This window comes from Corella eumyota, chromosome 1, assembly GCF_963082875.1.
Source record: "Corella eumyota chromosome 1, kaCorEumy4.1, whole genome shotgun sequence".
Classification (NCBI taxonomy): domain Eukaryota; kingdom Metazoa; phylum Chordata; class Ascidiacea; order Phlebobranchia; family Corellidae; genus Corella; species Corella eumyota.
The window spans coordinates 7,944,370-7,966,037 of NC_137490.1; the positions used below are offsets into that span (position 1 = coordinate 7,944,370).

The 21,668-nt window shown below is 29.1% G+C and overlaps 2 protein-coding genes across 19 annotated transcripts in view; both read left to right on the forward strand.

Annotated features, from left to right (window-relative positions):
* Positions 1-855: 855 nt before the first annotated feature.
* LOC145763628 (uncharacterized) lies at positions 856-2,520 on the forward strand. The gene is made up of 5 exons (XM_082575130.1): positions 856-1,282; positions 1,431-1,591; positions 1,705-1,830; positions 1,918-1,979; positions 2,125-2,520. The coding sequence occupies exons 1-5, from the start codon at positions 965-967 to the stop codon at positions 2,418-2,420; spliced, it is 963 nt and encodes a 320-aa protein (XP_082431256.1). The 5' UTR covers positions 856-964; the 3' UTR covers positions 2,421-2,520.
* Positions 2,521-3,277: 757 nt separating this feature from the next.
* Positions 3,278-21,668, forward strand: part of LOC145763626 (receptor-type tyrosine-protein phosphatase beta-like) — a 33,559-nt gene continuing 15,168 nt past the window's right edge. For 12 of the 18 annotated variants that reach the window (XM_082575123.1, XM_082575112.1, XM_082575110.1 and 9 more), the window contains exons 1-22: positions 10,619-11,113; positions 11,353-11,613; positions 11,784-12,059; positions 12,175-12,444; positions 12,558-12,818; positions 12,989-13,264; positions 13,755-14,024; positions 14,138-14,398; positions 14,621-14,896; positions 15,012-15,281; positions 15,395-15,655; positions 15,877-16,152; positions 16,268-16,537; positions 16,651-16,911; positions 17,134-17,409; positions 17,525-17,794; positions 17,908-18,168; positions 18,393-18,668; positions 18,785-19,054; positions 19,132-19,425; positions 20,645-20,914; positions 21,116-21,385. In XM_082575123.1, coding sequence (XP_082431249.1) covers positions 11,547-11,613; positions 11,784-12,059; positions 12,175-12,444; positions 12,558-12,818; positions 12,989-13,264; positions 13,755-14,024; positions 14,138-14,398; positions 14,621-14,896; positions 15,012-15,281; positions 15,395-15,655; positions 15,877-16,152; positions 16,268-16,537; positions 16,651-16,911; positions 17,134-17,409; positions 17,525-17,794; positions 17,908-18,168; positions 18,393-18,668; positions 18,785-19,054; positions 19,132-19,425; positions 20,645-20,914; positions 21,116-21,385 — 5,482 coding nt within the window. In that variant the 5' untranslated portion in view covers positions 10,619-11,113; positions 11,353-11,546. Of the gene's footprint in view, positions 3,369-3,612; positions 3,784-4,026; positions 4,166-4,347; positions 4,624-4,866; positions 5,143-5,381; positions 5,661-6,327; positions 6,592-6,658; positions 6,962-7,041; positions 7,360-7,967; positions 8,253-8,324; positions 8,381-8,601; positions 8,816-9,095; positions 9,191-9,465; positions 9,638-10,027; positions 10,182-10,437; positions 10,575-10,617; positions 11,114-11,352; positions 11,614-11,783; positions 12,060-12,174; positions 12,445-12,557; positions 12,819-12,988; positions 13,265-13,754; positions 14,025-14,137; positions 14,399-14,620; positions 14,897-15,011; positions 15,282-15,394; positions 15,656-15,876; positions 16,153-16,267; positions 16,538-16,650; positions 16,912-17,133; positions 17,410-17,524; positions 17,795-17,907; positions 18,169-18,392; positions 18,669-18,784; positions 19,055-19,131; positions 19,426-20,644; positions 20,915-21,115; positions 21,386-21,668 lie in introns of those variants that run through there. The other 6 variants (XM_082575124.1, XM_082575114.1, XM_082575115.1 and 3 more) reach the window with 5 other exon arrangements.

Genomic DNA, 21,668 nt, shown 5'->3' on the forward strand with positions numbered 1-21,668 from the left:
GGCCGTAGACAGTTTAAATAAAAGGCCATAAATGGCGAAAAAGCTAACGCCTAAGCAGTTTCTCCTCACTCAAACTTACCACTTGTGGTCACGTGATCAAATGATGTCATCTTTGTTTGGTTTTAATTTTTAGAGAAATTAAGTTTCATAAGTAAAAATAGGAAATTTTTGTAACTAACTTTTAAAAAATTTTGTTTCAGGTATATTTTTACTTTTATTTTTGTATAATTACTTTAAATAATAGCTAAAAATTAGGATTAAAAAAATATCAGTTATTTATCCTCATTCTCTCAAACTCCCACTAAATAATATAAATTTAAACCTGTTTATTCATTTATGTTGCTGTTTTTAAAAATGGATTTCACTAGTATCTTTTTTTTAAATGGATTTTACAAGTAGGTTCGTAATTTTACGGTAGGCTATAGTTTTTGTTTAGATGATATAAAAGTTTTAAGCATTAACATAATTTAATCACTAAATTACTTTCATTAGTAAATTTAAAAAAATGTTATTTTCACTTTTGACTTAAAGTCTAAACACGTTTGTTTACCTCTTCACAATCAAAAATTATTATATCGGTTACTTATACATATTAACAGACCCTTTAAAATAGGAATAACAATGGGATTCATTTAAAGATATCCAATAACACTTCGGCGTCTTCGCAACAGAAGTTTATTATATTTCTGTATTGTCACCAACAATTAAAACATTTTTTGCGTTGTTTACCATACACTCATATCGTAATCAGTCATTTTAACTTTAATATTTGCGAATGGTTTAGGATTGTTTCGAGAGTGTATGTTCGTTAATTCACTCATTTGTTTGTTTTGCCAACCCTGGAGTCAAGTCGTTGTATATAATTTAGAGTATAAAAGGCGGGGCAGTAAAGTGATTGCCAATCCGATACCAACAAAAAAGTCATTTCGAATTTAACCTCTATTGTTTAGTGAGAAATTTAAAGATGGCAAGATCAGGCCCAATAGGAGGCGCAGCAACGCTTAGTTCCTCGCGTGTACAAAAAGCATTCAGTATTAATTTTCGAGAAAACAAGCGACTGGTCACCGAGATTAAAATTATCGAAAACGAGCACATCCGCAACATAAGACTCGTTAAACAAGACATTAAAGAAACTAGGATATGGTTGGATAGTATTTGTGAATCGACTGGTCAAAGTAAGCATGGGCTTCGACCGGATAGCGAAGCTCGGGCCACCAGAAAAAATGTAAGACGGAAAAAGAAAATAATTCCACGCAGTAAAACGACAGAGCCTGTACTTCAGGTAAAATTAGAAACAATTTTCTGAAGATATATCTTTAATTTTTTTGTGATACTTCTTTCGCTTTATACTCCAACCGTTAGGCAACATGTATTAACTTTACTACTAATCGGAAATGAATTAGTAAAGCTCGAAGGCTTATTTTGTGAAGGTGCCGCGAATAATTGTACAAGGTGAGTCAAGCGCTGGGGAAGACGAACACGAATTGAAGATTTCAGACAACGAGCAGGAAGGACACGTTCGTTTTGGTGGTGAACAAGAACTAAAAACTAATCGTGGCGAGGCTACTCCTTCTAAAATCAACTCTAATGGGTAGGGTTTGTAGTTAGTATATCTACTTAAATTTTGCCTTATATGTCTCGACGGTTCATTTTTTTTAGTTTGTCTTTTACTGGACAAAAGAAAATTTGTCAATTATATTTTAGATCCTATTCAGTACGTCCTTGGACTGAAGCTCAGGCAACAAAAACTTCGGAAATAAGGGACAAACAAAAAAACACCCCAAGATCGGAGATGAAAAGTGAACCTGCACTAGGTGGAAAAAATATGAGGTGAAAAAGTTCAATTTTTTCATTCTTGACTTTTTTGTTTAGCTGTATTCTAGTTGACTTACTTTTTGTGTACACTATTTTTTTTAGAAAAATTAGTGAGCAGACTGATAATCAACCTACTGAAGAAGGAACAGAAAATGTCGACGGGAGTAAATATTTTTTGTGTTTGTTTTTTTTTTATTGCAAGCTATACGTGTATTTTTATTTATTAAAAAAAAAATCACACTATTAGAAACACAAACTCTTTAAGTTAGGTCTTTCATATTTAAATGGCGTCAAATTTTTTATACGCAGACAACCGAAAATCTCGAGCGGAGAGCATCGCCAGTGGGCGTAGTAGCCTTGGCTCCCTGTCCGCCTTTCAACGAAGAAGAAAGCTTCAATCAATGATGATTAAACAACGAAACGCACTAGACAGAAAGCGTGAGATGAATCTTAAAGACAGTACAAGAATTAACAATAAAGTTAAAAATTACCTGGAAAATTTCTCGGAACGAATGAATATTTCAATGCCGGATATGAGTTTGTGGGATGTCAACTATGAACAACATGATACTCCTTTTGCACAGCAAGCCAACATTACATCTTAACTGGAGCAATGATCATAAAAAAATGTTTTTATGATCATTGACTGGAGTTAAAATTTCGTTTTATTTCTTTTTTATACCACAATAAAAATTATAAAAAAAACTTTTTAGTACCATAGTTTTTTAAAAAACATGAAAATCTGTTTTAACATTAAATTTTTATTATTGTTATTAAAAGTTGTTCTTGTTATTACATAACTTTAATAATATAATTTAAAATTCGCTTTTAGTTAGCGAGGATAAACAGTATTTGTGGCTTTACTGTACCGAAGAGAAAAAAGTGATCCACCTTCTTATTTTGTTTTATAAATAGACTATTTCAGTCGCCCGTCAGTAGAGTAGCTTGATAAGTTCTCGGTTTTTTACTTTACAGCCTTTTCTGCTTCTGTTTGATTTGGTGCAATTAGTTAGAATATAATATGTAAGAGAGACTTTTTTGAAAGCTTTGGTTTAAAAGTAACACAAAATGTTTTAAATATATTTAAGCGACATTCACAGATTAACTGACTAGTCACAGATTAACTGACTACTCCTTAGGCTGTTAGGATTTTATTGTGTAATCAGCTTTCCGTTCGATATGCTTATACTGTCAGATGCGTTTGTCCATTTTGTTTATATTTTCATGATATCGTTTTGCTTGTTGTTTTCAGATATTAAAATAATTTTATAATTTTGTTGGGTTTTGGACTCTGTTAATTAAGGCGATAAAAAAAACAAAATTGCCAATGAATTGACAAAAATATGGCTTAAAATTAAAAAAAATGTTAAAATCACTTAAAATTAAAAAAAAAGATTTATTACTCAAGGTTTGGATTTTGTTAAACTAAATCATCAGACTTGTTGTTGTAAAAAACTTTTTTAGGTAAATGTTTTAATGATTAGGAAAAATATTTACAAGATATGATTCTAAAATTTATTCTATTATTGTTGATGGGTGGTGATGTTATTTTGGTAAGTGACCAAAAAATATACCATTTTAATTTATTTAAATTGATTTTTAAATATTAGTTATGTATGTATTTATTTTTTGTGTAAAAAATAATTTTTTTTTATATTTTACTTTAAACGGCTACTTTTTAAATAAAATTTTGTGTGTGTAGTTTTATAAGCTAAAATTGTAATTATTGTTAATGTAAAAAATAGAATTTAAATTTAAAAATATTTTATTTAACAACCTTTAACACTTACTATTTAGGGACAATTAGCACCAACAGACTTTATGGTAGTTTCCGAAAGTGTTCAAACTAATCAGTTTCAGCTTAGTTGGACATCAAATACTTTAACAGATGTGATTCATGTTGTAAATGTGGTGGCAGGAGAATCAGGTGTTGGAACCCCTAATGGTGATACAGATAGAACTTCACCTGTAAGAAAACATATTAAACATTTATTAATTCAAATGTTGCTTTAAATTTTTTAATCTTTTTAGGTATGTAAATATATATTTTATTTTAACTTAGACTAGGATATTTTAGTTGTTGGTAAATTTTGTCGTTGTCAATAAATTTTGTCAAGGCATTTGTAAATAATCAATCTATATGTATATATATATTTTTGTAACTTATTTTAAAGTAATTACAGAACTGAGATTGTTTTTGTTATTCACCAGTTTAATGTCACAGCAGTCGATGATGGAGCTAGTCTTGAACCAAATACAATTTATACTTCATCACTGTTTGTTATAAACAGTTCAGATGCAACAGGTGAAACATTCGAAACGGCTGCGAATAATGTCACTATTACTACAGGTATCTCTAGTAATCATTTTTATGTTAGCAGAAAATTAGGATAGTTCTATTGAAGTTGCATTTTGTATTCTAAAAAATTTTTTTTTTTAAATTAAGGTGTTAGTTAAATTTTACAAAATTGATTTAAAATAAAATTTTTAAGGATGTGATTTATTCTTGTAAATTGTTTTGTTTATGTACAGTACCTGGTCAAGTGGTATCAGTTAATAACTCCTTAGTGGCTACTGTAGACACAATTTCTGTAGAATGGGACGAGGTAGGTGGTGATGGTAATGAAGCTTATACAATTTCATGGGATCCTCCTTCTAGCGATGGAGCTTCCAACTCCTCTTCACCAGTTCCAGGAACTTCATACCAAATTCAAAACCTTAATTCTAACACTCAATACACTGTTAATGTAGTGGCTAGTAATAACGCTGGGCTGGGAATACCATCAGAAAGTACCACATTTTCTACTTGTAAGTATTTTATAAAGTTTAAGATGTTACTATGAGTATTAAAAAAACAATCATTAGAGTTATTAATTAGTGTTTGCTATTTCGGTTCTATAGTTTTTTGTTTTAAAATAATTTGTAAGTAGAAATATAATTAAATATGATAAACATTTGTTATAGCTTTTGAAAAAAAATTAATTCGTATATTCTCTTTATTCTTGGTTTAGTAACCAATTAAATTATATGTATTGTTTTGTCTATGTACAGTACCTGGTCAAGTGGTAGGGGTTAGAAACTCCTCTGTTGCAACTGTAGACACAATTACTGTAGAATGGGACGACGTAGCTGGTGATGGTAATGAAGTTTATACAATTTCATGGGTTCCTCCTTCTAGCGATGGAGTTTCCAACTCCTCTCCACCAGTTTCAGGAACTTCATACCAAATTCAAAACCTTGATTCTAACACTCAATACACTGTTAATGTAGTGGCTAATAATACCGCTGGGCAGGGAATGTCATCAGTAGCTACCAGATTTTCTACTTGTAAGTCTTTTATAAGGTTTTGCAAAACAAAACACAATCGAAGGCTATATAATACATATTTTATGAAATTTATGTATAAAAATGTTACTACCAGTTTAAAAAAAGTAATTATTTATTTGGAATTTTTTCTACTTATAAGTTTTTGATAGATTTACTTGGATTTACTGCACCCAAAGTATTGTGCATAGATGACTAAGAGTAGTTAAAGTTTTAAACAAGTTTTTGTAATTTTGTTACAGTACCTGGTCGAGTAATTGTTCCCACTTCAAGCACTGAAGGTGTTGCAGATCCCACCACAATGATAAATGTTGTATGGGTAAAACCAGCAGGGGGAAATGACATTAGTGATTATGTTGTTAATTGGAGCACGTCTACAAATCCGGTGAATAATATGGTAACAATGGTACTAACTTACACAATAGATGATCTTACTCCAGGTGAAGAGTATCTGGTCACTGTTGCTGCAAGAAACTCAGCCGGAGCTGGAGAAACCTCGCCAGTCGATACTTTAAGAACAAGTAAGTCCTGTTTAACCATAAGCAGTATAGTTGTTCAGTTTGGAACACTCTTATTTTATGTGACATATTTAATGCATAGGTGATTTTAATGTTGTGTTGTTAATGTTATAGGCAGTTAAGATAAAGTAAGCACAGTCACTAAATACATAAATGCAGATAGTTTGGTACTGATTACAAGTGTTATTTTTTAGCTAGCATAATAGGGTTTTTTAAGTGTTAATATACAACTTCCTTTTCTACATAAAGTTAAACAGGCAAAACAAATTAAAAAAAAATATATAACTACCATGTTGTTCTATTAATAATTTTGGAAAAAATACAATTAAAATTTCTTGTGGATTTAAAAAAACTTTAATTAGGTTATGTTGTTTAGTTTAAAAAAATAGATTGGATAAAAGGTTTATCTGTGGTTTATTGTTTTGTGTTTACCATGCTTAAATGATTTTAACTAAGACTTCAAAATAGTTTTGTAATAATAATATCAGGCAGGCAAACACTTCTCTTATTTTTTTATTTTAAAATCAAGTACAAATACACAATTTTGACTTGCATTTAAATAGTTTTAACTTTAAATTTACTTTAAAGCTAAAAATTGTTTAACGAAAGTAATATATTTATTTATATTTTATTAATTTTATTGGGTATTTATTTATTGTTTCTTAATCAGTCCCAAGCAAGCCCGGTGTACCTACATTAAGTGATCCAACCGAAAGCACCTTAAGAGCAACATGGGCTACTTCTAGTGGAGTGGTTGATAGTTATACAGTAACTGTTTACCAGAATAATACTGAGGTTCAAACAATAACTGATATAACAAACAACTTAGTAGTTATACATAATTTAATATCTGGACAAACTTACCAGGCTACTGTTACTTCTGTAAGTGGAAATTTAAGTAGCACTGAATCCAACAAATCGTCTGAAACGACGAGTAAGTTAATTTGAGCTTCAAACATTAGTAGGGTGCTTAAAAAAAATAATCAAAATGTTCTGTTTAGTTCCTCCAACTCCACAAACTGTCGTGTTGGCCCTGTCAAGTGATGATAATAACACCAAACTTGATTTAACTTGGGAAATAAAGGAATCTGAGTTTGTCGTAACTTATTATGAAATAATGGCTACTGCTAAAAGTGGTTCTAATAGAAATCTTAATTTCACTTACGACTTAATAAACAGTAATTCACCTACATTTTTTACACTTAATGAACTTGTACCTGGTGAAACTTACACAGCTACTGTTCAGTCAGTTTCTGGAGAACAAACGAGTCCTCATTCTGGTGCTTCAAACGCACAGATAACAGGTTAAGACCAAAAAATAACTTTTCTTGTCATTGTGTCACAATTTCTTTTAGCAATTAATTAAATATATGTTTATATTTAGTTCCCCCAACTCCACAAAATGTAATGTTGGCTCAGTCAAATAATGATAATAATACCGAACTTGATGTCACTTGGGAAATTATTGAAGATGAGTTTGTTGTAACTTCGTATGAAATAGTGGCCACTGCACAAAGTGGTTCTAATGAAGTTCATAATTTTCCTTATCAACCAATAGAAAGTACTTCACCTGAATCATATACCTTAACTGGGCTTACACCTGGTGAAACTTACACAGCTACTGTTCAGTCAGTTTCTAAGTTTGATAATTCCTTAAAAAGTGAAAGTGTTGTTTCTAATGATTCAACGGAACAGATAACAGGTTTAAAATTTATTTTTCTTTGTTCTTTAATGCGGCAAAAAACTGGAATATTCACTGAAATGTGTTTTGGTTTGCCGCTATATTTGTTTTACAGAGATTTAGTAGTCTTTGGATGTAGACTGAAAATGTCTTTCAATTATTTTTAAGTTATTACTTTGTGTTATTCAATAAACATACTTTTTTGATCGCAAATAAATTTTTTTTATAAAAAAAATAATAACAGGGAATCTGCAAAATGGTTTTTGTTATTAAGAATTTTCGCAATTCAATTAAAGCGGTAGAAAAATAGTTTATTATTTAATTTAATATTAGAAAGAAAATTTGTACAGTGTTATGATTATTATTCATAGAAGAAAAAAAAGATTCCAAAATAGATATTTAGTTTTTATTAGAATAATTAATTATGGAGAGTAATTCTCTTAAAAAGGGAAATATTTGGTGTATAATTTTTGTTAGATATTATTATTTTAATTTAGATAATATTATTTTTTTAAATGCATGATTTTAAACTTTTTTTAAAGCAATAAATTAATTTTTGTTCTTGCTTGAGATATAATTCAGAAAAATTATTTCCTTAAAATCTTAAACAAGTTTATTTTTTCACTTAGATCCTGATGCTCCTATGAATTTAATGGTTGTACCAGATGTAAGTTCTATTAGGCTTACTTGGGATGCACCAATGTCAGGCGTCTTTTCTGGATATGAAATTGAAGTAAATCCTACTGATAGAGGAATAACTTCGCCCATTTCAGTATCGAGCAATGAATTAACACACATTATCGAAAGTCAAGAAAACAATCTTGAGTATACTTTTTTTATAACTGCGGTCTCTGGTGAAGCAGGCGCAGCTCAAACAAGATCTGAGCCATCTAATATTGTAACCATTACAACATGTAAGTTTTTACCCATTAGTATTAAGACCAACCAATTATAATGTATATAATAAAATGACATTTTGTTTTCAGTTCCAGGCACGCCTACTAATATCTCAATTACTCATGGTATGGACAACACTACAGAAGTAAGTTATTTTATTTATTAATAATAAATTTAGTTTACATTTTGTAATTTCATTATGAAATATTTTACAACTTAACTACTCAAAACCAGTTTTTAACTGCTTTTAGCCTAAGTTGTGCCTTACTGTGTATATAATTAATGCCACCTACTAGTATCATGTTTTATTTGAAATTTTAAAAAGGAACATGGTGTATTTAAATAAACCTTTTTTTAAACTTTAAGGCCGTGGTTGTGTTTACTCTTCCACAAAATGGTGCTGACTCTTATGTGGTTATGTTTAACGATGACCAACTAATGCCAATAAGGAATTCATCAGAAGATTCCCCAATTTATGTTGATAGTTTATCTCCTGGTGTAACATATGGTGTTACGGTATACTCATCATCAACTGGTGTTGGTGACAGTGAAATTTCAAGTTCTATGAATTTTACTTTAGGTAAAATTTAAAAATTTTTACTTATATATGTTTAATAACTTTTAGTAAATATATATAGCTCCAATTAAAGGGTCTTAAAAAACAAAAAACTGCTGTATGTCATAGACAAAAATATTGCGAGCATTTATTAGTTGTAAGTGGCCACCACATTACAGCAATTAACTAGTTTTTATAACATTTTAGTTGATATTTAAGTAATTTATATGTCACGTTTATATAATTTTGTATAACATATAAAAAATCTTTTAGTGTAAATTAATTTTAATGAAATTTAATTTAGCTCCAATGCCGGTCACTTCTTTAGAAATAATGAGTTTTGAGTTTGAATCAATTGTTGTTACCTGGATCTTATCGAATTCATCATCTGACAGACAGGTACATTGCTGTTTGCTAAATTATCTAACTTATAGTGTACTGTTTTATAATGTCTAAAAAACAATTCCTTTTTTATTACAAATAGTAATGCAAATTAATTTGTTTTTTGGTGTTAGTTCTTTTAAACTTTATTTGTTATAAAAACTTGTTTTAATTCAGCAGTACATTTATTTAAATCAAAAGTTTACTTTTTTGCATATAAAAAAAACTAAGTCTATTTTTTATTTTACGTAGTTTCGTTTATTAAACTATAAATTTGTTAATGTGATGTTTAGATTTTAAGATATAGCGTTGCTTCTAAAAATGAGTTTATATATGTTAACTTAACAAACGATGAAACAAGTTATAACATATCTGGATTGGTGTCTGGTGAAAATTATATTATCCAAGTTATTGCTGTAACTGTTAATGTAGAAAGTGAAGCTGCAACTGTTAAACAAAGAACAGGTTTTTATATTTTTTAATAGCTAAGGAGCATTTATACTACTATACATAGGTTACAGAAATGCAAGCAGATTTATATGTTAAAAATGCACCATTTTGTTTCAAAATATTTTTATTAAACCAATGGCACCAAAAAAATATTAAATGAACACAATTCTCTTATTTGTTAAAAAGAATGCTCTAATGATCTGGTACTTATATGTGTGCTGTCCAATTTTTTTAGGCATTTGCACCCAAATTTTTTTTTTAAGTGTATACCTTCAAATCTAAAATATCGAATACATTTCTAACAAAGTAATAAAAATATCAAAAAAAAATAAAATATCCTTGTAAACTGCAAAACTCAATTTTTTATTGTTGATTATAAAAAAATTTTTTTTCTTAAATGTTTAGCAACTCTTGGTCCGACTAATCTTACGGTAGAATCACAAACGATTAATAGTATCAGTGTGACGTGGACTCCGCCACCGGGAGCACAATTTGAATTCTACTACTTGAATTATTCAATTGTAGACATGTTTATGATGACCAATAATTTCTCATCTAGGTATAATGTGATAAGAAATTTATAAACTGTGTCAAATTTTTTTTTAAATATGTGATAAGAAATTTATAAGACATTAAAAACTTATCGTTATGTATTTGAGTTTTAATTTAACTGCTCATTAATTGACACTGGTTTTGACCTTCCTTTTTTAACCTTAACAGTTTTATGTTGCAAGATTTTAATTAGGTGTACCTAAACTGACTTGAAATTTTTGGTTACTTTTTGGAAATCTATTTAAAATCATATATTTTTGCAGAAATTTCAGTTCCAACGCAACAAGTTACAATATTACAGATCTTGTACCAGGGACCCTATACCAGGTCTACTTGCAAACTGTTTCAGGGGACTCAGTTTCAGAAGTTTCAGATGCGTCTAGTGAACAGTTTTCAACAAGTAAGTTTGTTTGCATTTTATTTCCAATTACACATTAGGTCAAGGTATATACACATCTAATATGGTTGTGGTCTTATCTTGTTATTTTCTTCTGCAAAACTTTTTCATTGTCTGTTTATGTTTTTCTGTCATTTGTTTTTATATATATCAGTGTTAGTAACTGTTTTTATTAGCGAAATTTTGTGTTTATTTATTTTGTCGTTGGGCTATTTGGCCTGTCGTGTATCAAAAAATTTGTCTAGGACCTGTGGATGCAAAGTTTAATATTTCCTCTGTCACAAGTGACTCAGTCGAGTTGCTTTTACTCGAGCCTTTGAATGGCTCTGTCGGTGCTTATCATATATTTCTTACCACCTACCTGTCGGAAAAAAGTTTTTATCTAAACACAACATCAGGAAATATAACGAATGTGGGTTTAAATAAATCATTTCTGTTCACAATATCCAACCTTACTGCTGGGCAGAAGTACTTTGTTACCATAACAACACAATATTTTAATGTTTTTGGAATTGGAAATACAACATTGTCTTTTACCACAGGTAATTTTTTTAAAAAAATGGAAATTCACATGTTTTTTTAAATTCCAACAAAAAAAATTGCCAAACAAAATTTTTGAGCATATAACAATAGATCAAAAAAAACTTTGTTGAATAAGCAGTTATGCAAAAATTGGACTGATTTTTCAAAAACTAAGTTTAGAAATTGTATGAAACTTTGCCTATTTAAAGAATTTAATTATTGTTAAAGCGAAATTAATCATTGTTAATTGTCAATACAGTGCCTAATCCTGTTCGAAACCTAACTGTTAGTTTTGTTGGAACATACAATATACAAATACAATGGGACTTTCCTATATCAGGATATTGGGATACATTTCAAGTAGATTATTTTAATGGAATTAACCAAATCTTAACTGTAAATGCTAACATATCAAAAGTTGCAATCTCAAATTTAAAACCAGGCTCCATTTACATGGTTAATTTTACTACCAAACGGGAAAATGTATTAAGTGCTGTTAGATCTATCGATGTCAACACACGTGAGTTTAGATTAATTTTATAATCTAAATATGACGATTTTTTAATAAATTTAACCAGTTTAATTTGCTAAATATTAATTACAAAAAACAGCTATTTAAATGTACAAAATGTACAAAAAAAAATTGAACGCATGTTTAAAAAAGTAACTTCAACCATTTTTGTTTTAAAGGTCCTTTAGTTGCAGACTGCAGTCTTACAGGCATAGGCAATCAAGATTTTAACATTGCTATCACTCCACCCATTGATGGGCTTGTAAAATCTTATCAAATAATTTGGCAGTCAATACACACTAACCAGCCATATTCAACAATAGTTGATGCCAAAAATGAAACCACAAATTTCAGTTTTAACAATCTAACTTCTGGTGCTTTGTATCAAGTTTTTGTTTTGGCAATGTCTTCAAATTCCATTGCCTTTGAAAATTGCACGTTTATTAATAGAACAGGTTAGCCCTAAAAGGTTTAAAAACATTTTTTGTTGATTTAACTTATGTAATTTTAAAAAGACAGTTGTTTTGACCTCAGTTTAAAACTATTACCAATTAAATTTTAAAATTTTAGTTCCCTATCCTGTTAACAATCTTTTTATTGATGAAACATTTTCAACAACTGAATCACTTACCTTGACATGGGATCCACCAAGTAACACCATTGTGGACACTTTTTTGATTTCTTATGAAAGCAATGCTAGTTTAGTGTTTTTTGAAACTAATTCTAGCACCCAAACAACAACACTATACGATTTAGTTCCAGGTGGACTGTATAATGTTTCTGTGGTGTCAGTTAGCGGTAATGCTAAAAGTTTGCCAAAATATGTTTCTCAGCATACAGGTATTTATATGTTTTAAACATTAAAAAATATATATTTAAAAAAACTGTAAAAACTACTTGAAACATGATTTTTTGCAATGTTGTTATTTAATCATTGTTAATTATCAATACAGAGCCTAATCCTGTTCGAAACCTAACTGTAAGTTATGTTGGAACATACAATATACAAATACAATGGGACTTTCCTATATCAGGATATTGGGATACATTTCAAGTAGATTATTTTAATGGAATTAACCAAATCTTAACTGTAAATGCTAACATATCAAAAGTTGCAATCTCAAATTTAAAACCAGGCTCCATTTACATGGTTAATTTTACTACCAAACGGGAAAATGTATTAAGTGCTGTTAGATCTATCGATGTCAACACACGTGAGTTTAGATTAATTTTATAATCTAAATATGACGATTTTTTAATAAATTTAACCAGTTTAATTTGCTAAATATTAATTACAAAAAACAGCTATTTAAATGTACAAAATGTACAAAAAAAAATTGAACGCATGTTTAAAAAAGTAACTTCAACCATTTTTGTTTTAAAGGTCCTTTAGTTGCAGACTGCAGTCTTACAGGCATAGGCAATCAAGATTTTAACATTGCTATCACTCCACCCATTGATGGGCTTGTAAAATCTTATCAAATAATTTGGCAGTCAATACACACTAACCAGTCATATTCAACAATAGTTGATGCCAAAAATGAAACCACAAATTTCAGTCTTAACAATCTAACTTCTGGTGCTTTGTATCAAGTTTTTGTTTTGGCAATATCTTCAGGTTCCATTGCCTTTGAAAATTGCACATTCAATAATAGAACAGGTTAGTTCCAAATAAAAAAATAGATATTTTTTAAAAATTTGTAATATTTAATTTTAACAGGACATTTAATCAATTATTTACTGTTAAATTAGCTAGCCTGTTCAAGGGATTAAGATTAAACATTATTTAAATGGCAATGTTTGTTATTGTTTTGTCAGATCTACCCTTTTTAACTGTTTGTTATTGTTTTCACAAATCTATTCTGAATCATCTGTCATATTACATATTATTACTAGGTTGCCATTTCTTAAAAAAAATATAAATTCCAATATACTTTGTTTACACACGCAACTGGAAGATAATGGTTAAGATTCTGTTTTTAATTTTGTTATAGAATAAATAAGGCAACAATTTAGGCAAACATATTATAAAAATTTTATATTTGCTTAACTGTAAAACGAAAGTAGCTGAAATTGTATTTACTCTATGGCCAAAAGACATTGTTCTTGACGTCAGTCGACTATATTAACACTTATTGTTAAAATTTCAGTTCCCTATCCTGTTAACAATCTTTTAATTGATGAAACGCTATCCACAACTGACTCACTTACCTTAACATGGGATCCACCAAGTAACACCATTGTGGACACTTTTTTGATTTCTTATGAAAGCAATGCTAGTTTAGTGTTTTTTGAAACTAATTCTAGCACCCAAACAACAACACTATACGATTTAGTTCCAGGTGGACTGTATAATATTTCTGTGGTGTCAGTTAGCGGTAATGCTAAAAGTTTGCCAAAATATGTTTCTCAGCATACAGGTATTTATATGTTTTAAACATTAAAAAATATATATTTAAAAAAACTGTAAAAACTACTTGAAACATGATTTTTTGCAATGTTGTAATTTAATCATTGTTAATTATCAATACAGAGCCTAATCCTGTTCGAAACCTAACTGTAAGTTATGTTGGAACATACAATATACAAATACAATGGGACTTTCCTATATCAGGATGTTGGGATACATTTCAAGTAGCTTATTTTAATGAAAGTAACCAGATCTTAACTGTAAATGCTGACATATCAAAAGTTACAATCTCAAATTTAAAACCAGGCTCCAATTACATGGTTAATTTTACAGTTTTAATAAAAAACGTATCAAGTGCTGTTAGATCTGTTAATAGCAACACACGTAAGTTTAAATTAATTTTGTAATTTGATAGTAAGTAGTCATTACTTGATTTGTTGATGACATTCAAATTAAGGAATTTGACTGCTACGTATTTTAGTTTCTTGTTTTTTATTTGTTATAAAGGTTGCTAGAGAAGTAAAAATTATAAATGTTATAAAAATGCAAAAAAAACTAAACCCGAACAAGTGTAAAAAAAAATAATTTTAATTGTATTTTTTAAAGGTCCTTTAGTTGCAGACTGCAGTCTTACAGGCATAGGCAATCAAGATTTTAACATTGCTATTACTCCACCTATTAATGGGCTTGTGCAATCTTATCGAATATTTTGGCAGTCAATACACACTAACCAGCCATATTCAACAATAGTTGATGCCAAAAATGAAACCACAAATTTCAGTTTTAACAATCTAACTTCTGGTGCTTTGTATCAAGTTTTTGTTTTGGCAATGTCTTCAAATTCCATTGCCTTTGAAAATTGCACGTTTATTAATAGAACAGGTTAGCCCTAAAAGGTTTAAAAACATTTTTTGTTGATTTAACTTATGTAATTTTAAAAAGACAGTTGTTTTGACCTCAGTTTAAAACTATTACCAATTAAATTTTAAAATTTTAGTTCCCTATCCTGTTAACAATCTTTTTATTGATGAAACATTTTCAACAACTGAATCACTTACCTTGACATGGGATCCACCAAGTAACACCATTGTGGACACTTTTTTGATTTCTTATGAAAGCAATGCTAGTTTAGTGTTTTTTGAAACTAATTCTAGCACCCAAACAACAACACTATACGATTTAGTTCCAGGTGGACTGTATAATATTTCTGTGGTGTCAGTTAGCGGTAATGCTAAAAGTTTGCCAAAATATGTTTCTCAGCATACAGGTATTTATATGTTTTAAACATTAAAAAATATATATTTAAAAAAACTGTAAAAACTACTTGAAACATGATTTTTTGCAATGTTGTAATTTAATCATTGTTAATTATCAATACAGAGCCTAATCCTGTTCGAAACCTAACTGTAAGTTATGTTGGAACATACAATATACAAATACAATGGGACTTTCCTATATCAGGATGTTGGGATACATTTCAAGTAGCTTATTTTAATGAAAGTAACCAGATCTTAACTGTAAATGCTGACATATCAAAAGTTACAATCTCAAATTTAAAACCAGGCTCCAATTACATGGTTAATTTTACAGTTTTAATAAAAAACGTATCAAGTGCTGTTAGATCTGTTAATAGCAACACACGTAAGTTTAAATTAATTTTGTAATTTGATAGTAAGTAGTCATTACTTGATTTGTTGATGACATTCAAATTAAGGAATTTGACTGCTACGTATTTTAGTTTCTTGTTTTTTATTTGTTATAAAGGTTGCTAGAGAAGTAAAAATTATAAATGTTATAAAAATGCAAAAAAAACTAAACCCGAACAAGTGTAAAAAAAATAATTTTAATTGTATTTTTTAAAGGTCCTTTAGTTGCAGACTGCAGTCTTACAGGCATAGGCAATCAAGATTTTAACATTGCTATTACTCCACCTATTAATGGGCTTGTGCAATCTTATCGAATATTTTGGCAGTCAATACACACTAACCAGCCATATTCAACAATAGTTGATGCCAAAAATGAAACCACAAATTTCAGTTTTAACAATCTAACTTCTGGTGCTTTGTATCAAGTTTTTGTTTTGGCAATGTCTTCAAATTCCATTGCCTTTGAAAATTGCACGTTTATTAATAGAACAGGTTAGCCCTAAGAGGTTTAAAAACATTTTTTGTTGATTTAACTTATGTAATTTTAAAAAGACAGTTGTTTTGACCTCAGTTTAAAACTATTACCAATTAAATTTTAAAATTTTAGTTCCCTATCCTGTTAACAATCTTTTTATTGATGAAACATTTTCAACAACTGAATCACTTACCTTGACATGGGATCCACCAAGTAACACCATTGTGGACACTTTTTTGATTTCTTATGAAAGCAATGCTAGTTTAGTGTTTTTTGAAACTAATTCTAGCACCCAAACAACAACACTATACGATTTAGTTCCAGGTGGACTGTATAATATTTCTGTGGTGTCAGTTAGCGGTAATGCTAAAAGTTTGCCAAAATATGTTTCTCAGCATACAGGTATTTATATGTTTTAAACATTAAAAAATATATATTTAAAAAAACTGTAAAAACTACTTGAAACATGATTTTTTGCAATGTTGTAATTTAATCATTGTTAATTATCAATACAGAGCCTAATCCTGTTCGAAACCTAACTGTAAGTTATGTTGGAACATACAATATACAAATACAATGGGACTTTCCTATATCAGGATGTTGGGATACATTTCAAGTAGCTTATTTTAATGAAAGTAACCAGATCTTAACTGTAAATGCTGACATATCAAAAGTTACAATCTCAAATTTAAAACCAGGCTCCAATTACATGGTTAATTTTACAGTTTTAATAAAAAACGTATCAAGTGCTGTTAGATCTGTTAATAGCAACACACGTAAGTTTAAATTAATTTTGTAATTTGATAGTAAGTAGTCATTACTTGATTTGTTGATGACATTCAAATTAAGGAATTTGACTGCTACGTATTTTAGTTTCTTGTTTTTTATTTGTTATAAAGGTTGCTAGAGAAGTAAAAATTATAAATGTTATAAAAATGCAAAAAAAACTAAACCCGAACAAGTGTAAAAAAAAATAATTTTAATTGTATTTTTTAAAGGTCCTTTAGTTGCAGACTGCAGTCTTACAGGCATAGGCAATCAAGATTTTAACATTGCTATTACTCCACCTATTAATGGGCTTGTGCAATCTTATCGAATATTTTGGCAGTCAATACACACTAACCAGCCATATTCAACAATAGTTGATGCCAAAAATGAAACCACAAATTTCAGTTTTAACAATCTAACTTCTGGTGCTTTGTATCAAGTTTTTGTTTTGGCAATGTCTTCAAATTCCATTGCCTTTGAAAATTGCACGTTTATTAATAGAACAGGTTAGCCCTAAAAGGTTTAAAAACATTTTTTGTTGATTTAACTTATGTAATTTTAAAAAGACAGTTGTTTTGACCTCAGTTTAAAACTATTACCAATTAAATTTTAAAATTTTAGTTCCCTATCCTGTTAACAATCTTTTTATTGATGAAACATTTTCAACAACTGAATCACTTACCTTGACATGGGATCCACCAAGTAACACCATTGTGGACACTTTTTTGATTTCTTATGAAAGCAATGCTAGTTTAGTGTTTTTTGAAACTAATTCTAGCACCCAAACAACAACACTATACGATTTAGTTCCAGGTGGACTGTATAATATTTCTGTGGTGTCAGTTAGCGGTAATGCTAAAAGTTTGCCAAAATATGTTTCTCAGCATACAGGTATTTATATGTTTTAAACATTAAAAAATATATATTTAAAAAAACTGTAAAAACTACTTGAAACATGATTTTTTGCAATGTTGTAATTTAATCATTGTTAATTATCAATACAGAGCCTAATCCTGTTCGAAACCTAACTGTAAGTTATGTTGGAACATACAATATACAAATACAATGGGACTTTCCTATATCAGGATGTTGGGATACATTTCAAGTAGCTTATTTTAATGAAAGTAACCAGATCTTAACTGTAAATGCTGACATATCAAAAGTTACAATCTCAAATTTAAAACCAGGCTCCAATTACATGGTTAATTTTACAGTTTTAATAAAAAACGTATCAAGTGCTGTTAGATCTGTTAATAGCAACACACGTAAGTTTAAATTAATTTTGTAATTTGATAGTAAGTAGTCATTACTTGATTTGTTGATGACATTCAAATTAAGGAATTTGACTGCTACGTATTTTAGTTTCTTGTTTTTTATTTGTTATAAAAGTTGCTAGAGAAGGGAAAAATTATAAATGTTATAAAAATGCAAAAAAAAACTAAAACCGAACAAGTGTAAAAAAAAATAATTTTAATTGTATTTTTTAAAGGTCCTTTAGTTGCAGACTGCAGTCTTACAGGCATAGGCAATCAAGATTTTAACATCGCTATTACTCCACCCATTAATGGGCTTGTGCAATCTTATCGAATATTTTGGCAGTCAATACACACTAACCAGCCATATTCAACAATAGTTGATGCCAAAAATGAAACCACAAATTTCAGTTTTAACAATCTAACTTCTGGTGCTTTGTATCAAGTTTTTGTTTTGGCAATGTCTTCAAATTCCATTGCCTTTGAAAATTGCACGTTTATTAATAGAACAGGTTAGCCCTAAAAGTTTTAAAAACATTTTTTTGTTTAATTAAGCTATGTAATTTTAAAAAGACAGTTGTTTTGACATCAGTTCAAAAACATTACCAATTAAATTTTAAAAATTCAGTTCCCTATCCTGTTAACAATCTTTTTATTGATGAAACATTTTCAACAACTGAATCACTTACCTTAACATGGGATCCACCAAGTAACACCACTGTGGACAGTTTTTTAATTTCTTATAAAAGCAATGCTAGTTTAGTGTTATTCGACCGATATTCTAGCACCCAAACGACAACACTTCATGGATTGGTTCCAGGTGGACTGTATAATATTTCTATGGTATCAGTTAGCGGTAATGCTGAAAGTTTGCCAAAATATGTTTCTGACTACACAGGTATTTATATAATAAAACAATAAAAAACTACCTTTTTATAAACAAAGGAAATTTTGTTAAGAAGTATTCTTTTGCAGAATCGGAGGCCCCTGATAGCGTTATAGTTACGACCAACTTAGAAAATAATGTGACGATATTAATTGTCTACAACGGCATAGGAAAAATAGAGCAGTATGTATTAACATTTACTGCAACCCAACAAAGCAATACAACGGGCCTGTTAAATTTCAATATGACAGTTCCTTTTAAAAACAATACCACTGCAATCACTATAACAACATTGAAGCCCGGAACAGGATACAGATTTCAAGTGAAGTCTATATCAGGAAGCTTAAGAGGTTTGACGTCAGAGAATTTCACTATCCACACAGGTATGTGTCTATTTTTGTTTTTATAACCCAAACTTTAATAGGACAACACTGCATTGTTGTTAGGTGTAACTGCGTTAATGTTTTTATTTCAAGTACTAGTAAACACGAATTATATTGCTAACAGTTTAATAGATTACTATTACGTTGAACTAAAACAATTTTCGTATTAACTCCACTTATACTTAAAAGCACCTGTAAATATTTATTTTGAACACTTATTCACGTCATGCTTGAAAAGCATTGCATCAATGTTGGTTAAGGTTAAAAATAACACAAAGTAAATTTTATTGAAAATTCCTTTCGAGTTTAAGGCGCACCATTAGTACAGTATTGAATTATTACTTCATTTAAACAGATTAATTTTTTTAGTTGGTTATTTTTATTTTAATATTAATTTAATTTTTTTTACTTCCTTGTGTGACTGTTATAGAACTGATTAAAATATGAGTCAATAGTCTGTATCTACTTCCTTGTATAAAATAACAGTAACCCACTTTTTCATTGTTATAGGGCAAATAAAGGTAATGTCTACTTTTAAATATATTCATACTCAAATATTCTGTCTCACGATCCTTGCTTACATATAATAGATTTTAAAATAAAGTTTTTAGTGGTTAATATTTAATTTTAGTTATTTTTAAATTATTAGAATAAAATGGTGCATTAGACTAAAAGCAAATATAATATTTAATTTAAAAAAATTTTCTACATGGCAGCTTTACCTCAGTTACAAATTTTTTTAACAATTTTTAGGTAACCAGGTTTAACTATTAAATAATTTTTTATTATTTTTATTTTTTTAGATTTTTTATCAAGCATTCACCAACTAACAAACACTGTTTCTGTCAAACATTTTATTCACGTTTACATGTTGCATTCCTGCAAATCCTAATATATATGTTAAATTTATAAATGTCTTTTTAAACAAAAGATAAAAATGTTTAATTCAAGCACTAAAAATATTAGTAGTTTTTATCTATTTTATAGTTACCTGCATGTTAAAGATTTTAAAAACTGGTTAAAATTTTTTTAAATACTTTTAACTGTTTTTCTGGTTAATTTGTGTGTGTGTTTTTAAGTTCTAAAATCCGGGATATATATTTTTATGGTACGTGTATATGTGCTAAAATTATAGTAAATTTACATTTCATCGTCAGTTAGCATGTCACCTTAACAGCATTTTATAACACGTATAAACCCTTATTTGTTACCTGAATAGCTCCTCTTTCGGTTGTTGGACTTGAAGTTACCACTGTTAATACAACAACCTTACAAGCAATGTGGAATGAACCTGCTGAAGGAAATTTTCATCTTTTTCAAGTTCAAACAGTTGATAGTTCTGATTTTATTAAAACCTTTAATGTTTCACATGAAACTCTAAATACAGAAATAACAGGCTTAATCCCCGGTACCCTTTACGATGTGTCAGTAACAGTTATATATTTTGGGGTGGCAAGTGAGAGTCAATCTAAAACCGACAATCCTACTGGTAAGTAAATTTAAAAAATAAATTAATGCAGTGTCTTAAATTTTATCCAAGTTATTCAAGTAATAGTTTGATCTTAAGAAATTTGTTATTATAAAATTGCATTTTTTGTAAAATTAGTTAAAAAAGGTAAGTTTTTCGCTATTGCAAAAACTTGAGGACAACCATTTTGTTTATGAGTATATTTATTTTTTTAATGTTTAGTACCTGATCCACCCACATTTATTACCACTGCCGATATGTTTAACGACACAAATGTATCTTTCGAATGGGAACAACCACTGTTGGGCATGGTTGATGAATATAACATTGAAATTTTCAAAATAAGTACAACATCTACATTGGTTTTTAGCAAAACCATGTCAACAACAAACCTTACATACAATCTTGAATTTGGAAACAAATATTTGTTGAATATTGTTTCAGTGTTTCGGAATCTTTTTAGCATTGCCTTAAGCCAGGAATTTAGAATACGTAACGTCAATTGTTTAAATTTTCCACAGTTTTAATTTGATTTGGTTTGCATGGCCATCAAGCTTCAGAAAAAATCCATTTCACTTGTTTTTTACAATTATTTTAATTTATTGTTGTTGTTGTTGTGGATCGATCATATTATGCTTACATTTTGGCATCACATCACTTAATTTATTTTAAGTTTTTAATTTTTCACATCGAAACACAATCATTGCTTTAATTTTGCATTTTTACAGCATTTGCTGTTGTATACAAGGTTAATGTACTTACAAGGTTAAACAAA

Coding starts and splice junctions, on each gene's coding strand:
- LOC145763628 (XM_082575130.1), top strand. CDS start 965: ATGGCAAGATCAGGCCCAATAGGAGGCGCAGCAACGCTTAGTTCCTCG. Junction 1,592..1,704: donor TCTAAAATCAACTCTAATGG/GTAGGGTTTGTA, acceptor ATTATATTTTAG/ATCCTATTCAGTACGTCCTT. Junction 1,831..1,917: donor CTAGGTGGAAAAAATATGAG/GTGAAAAAGTTC, acceptor TATTTTTTTTAG/AAAAATTAGTGAGCAGACTG.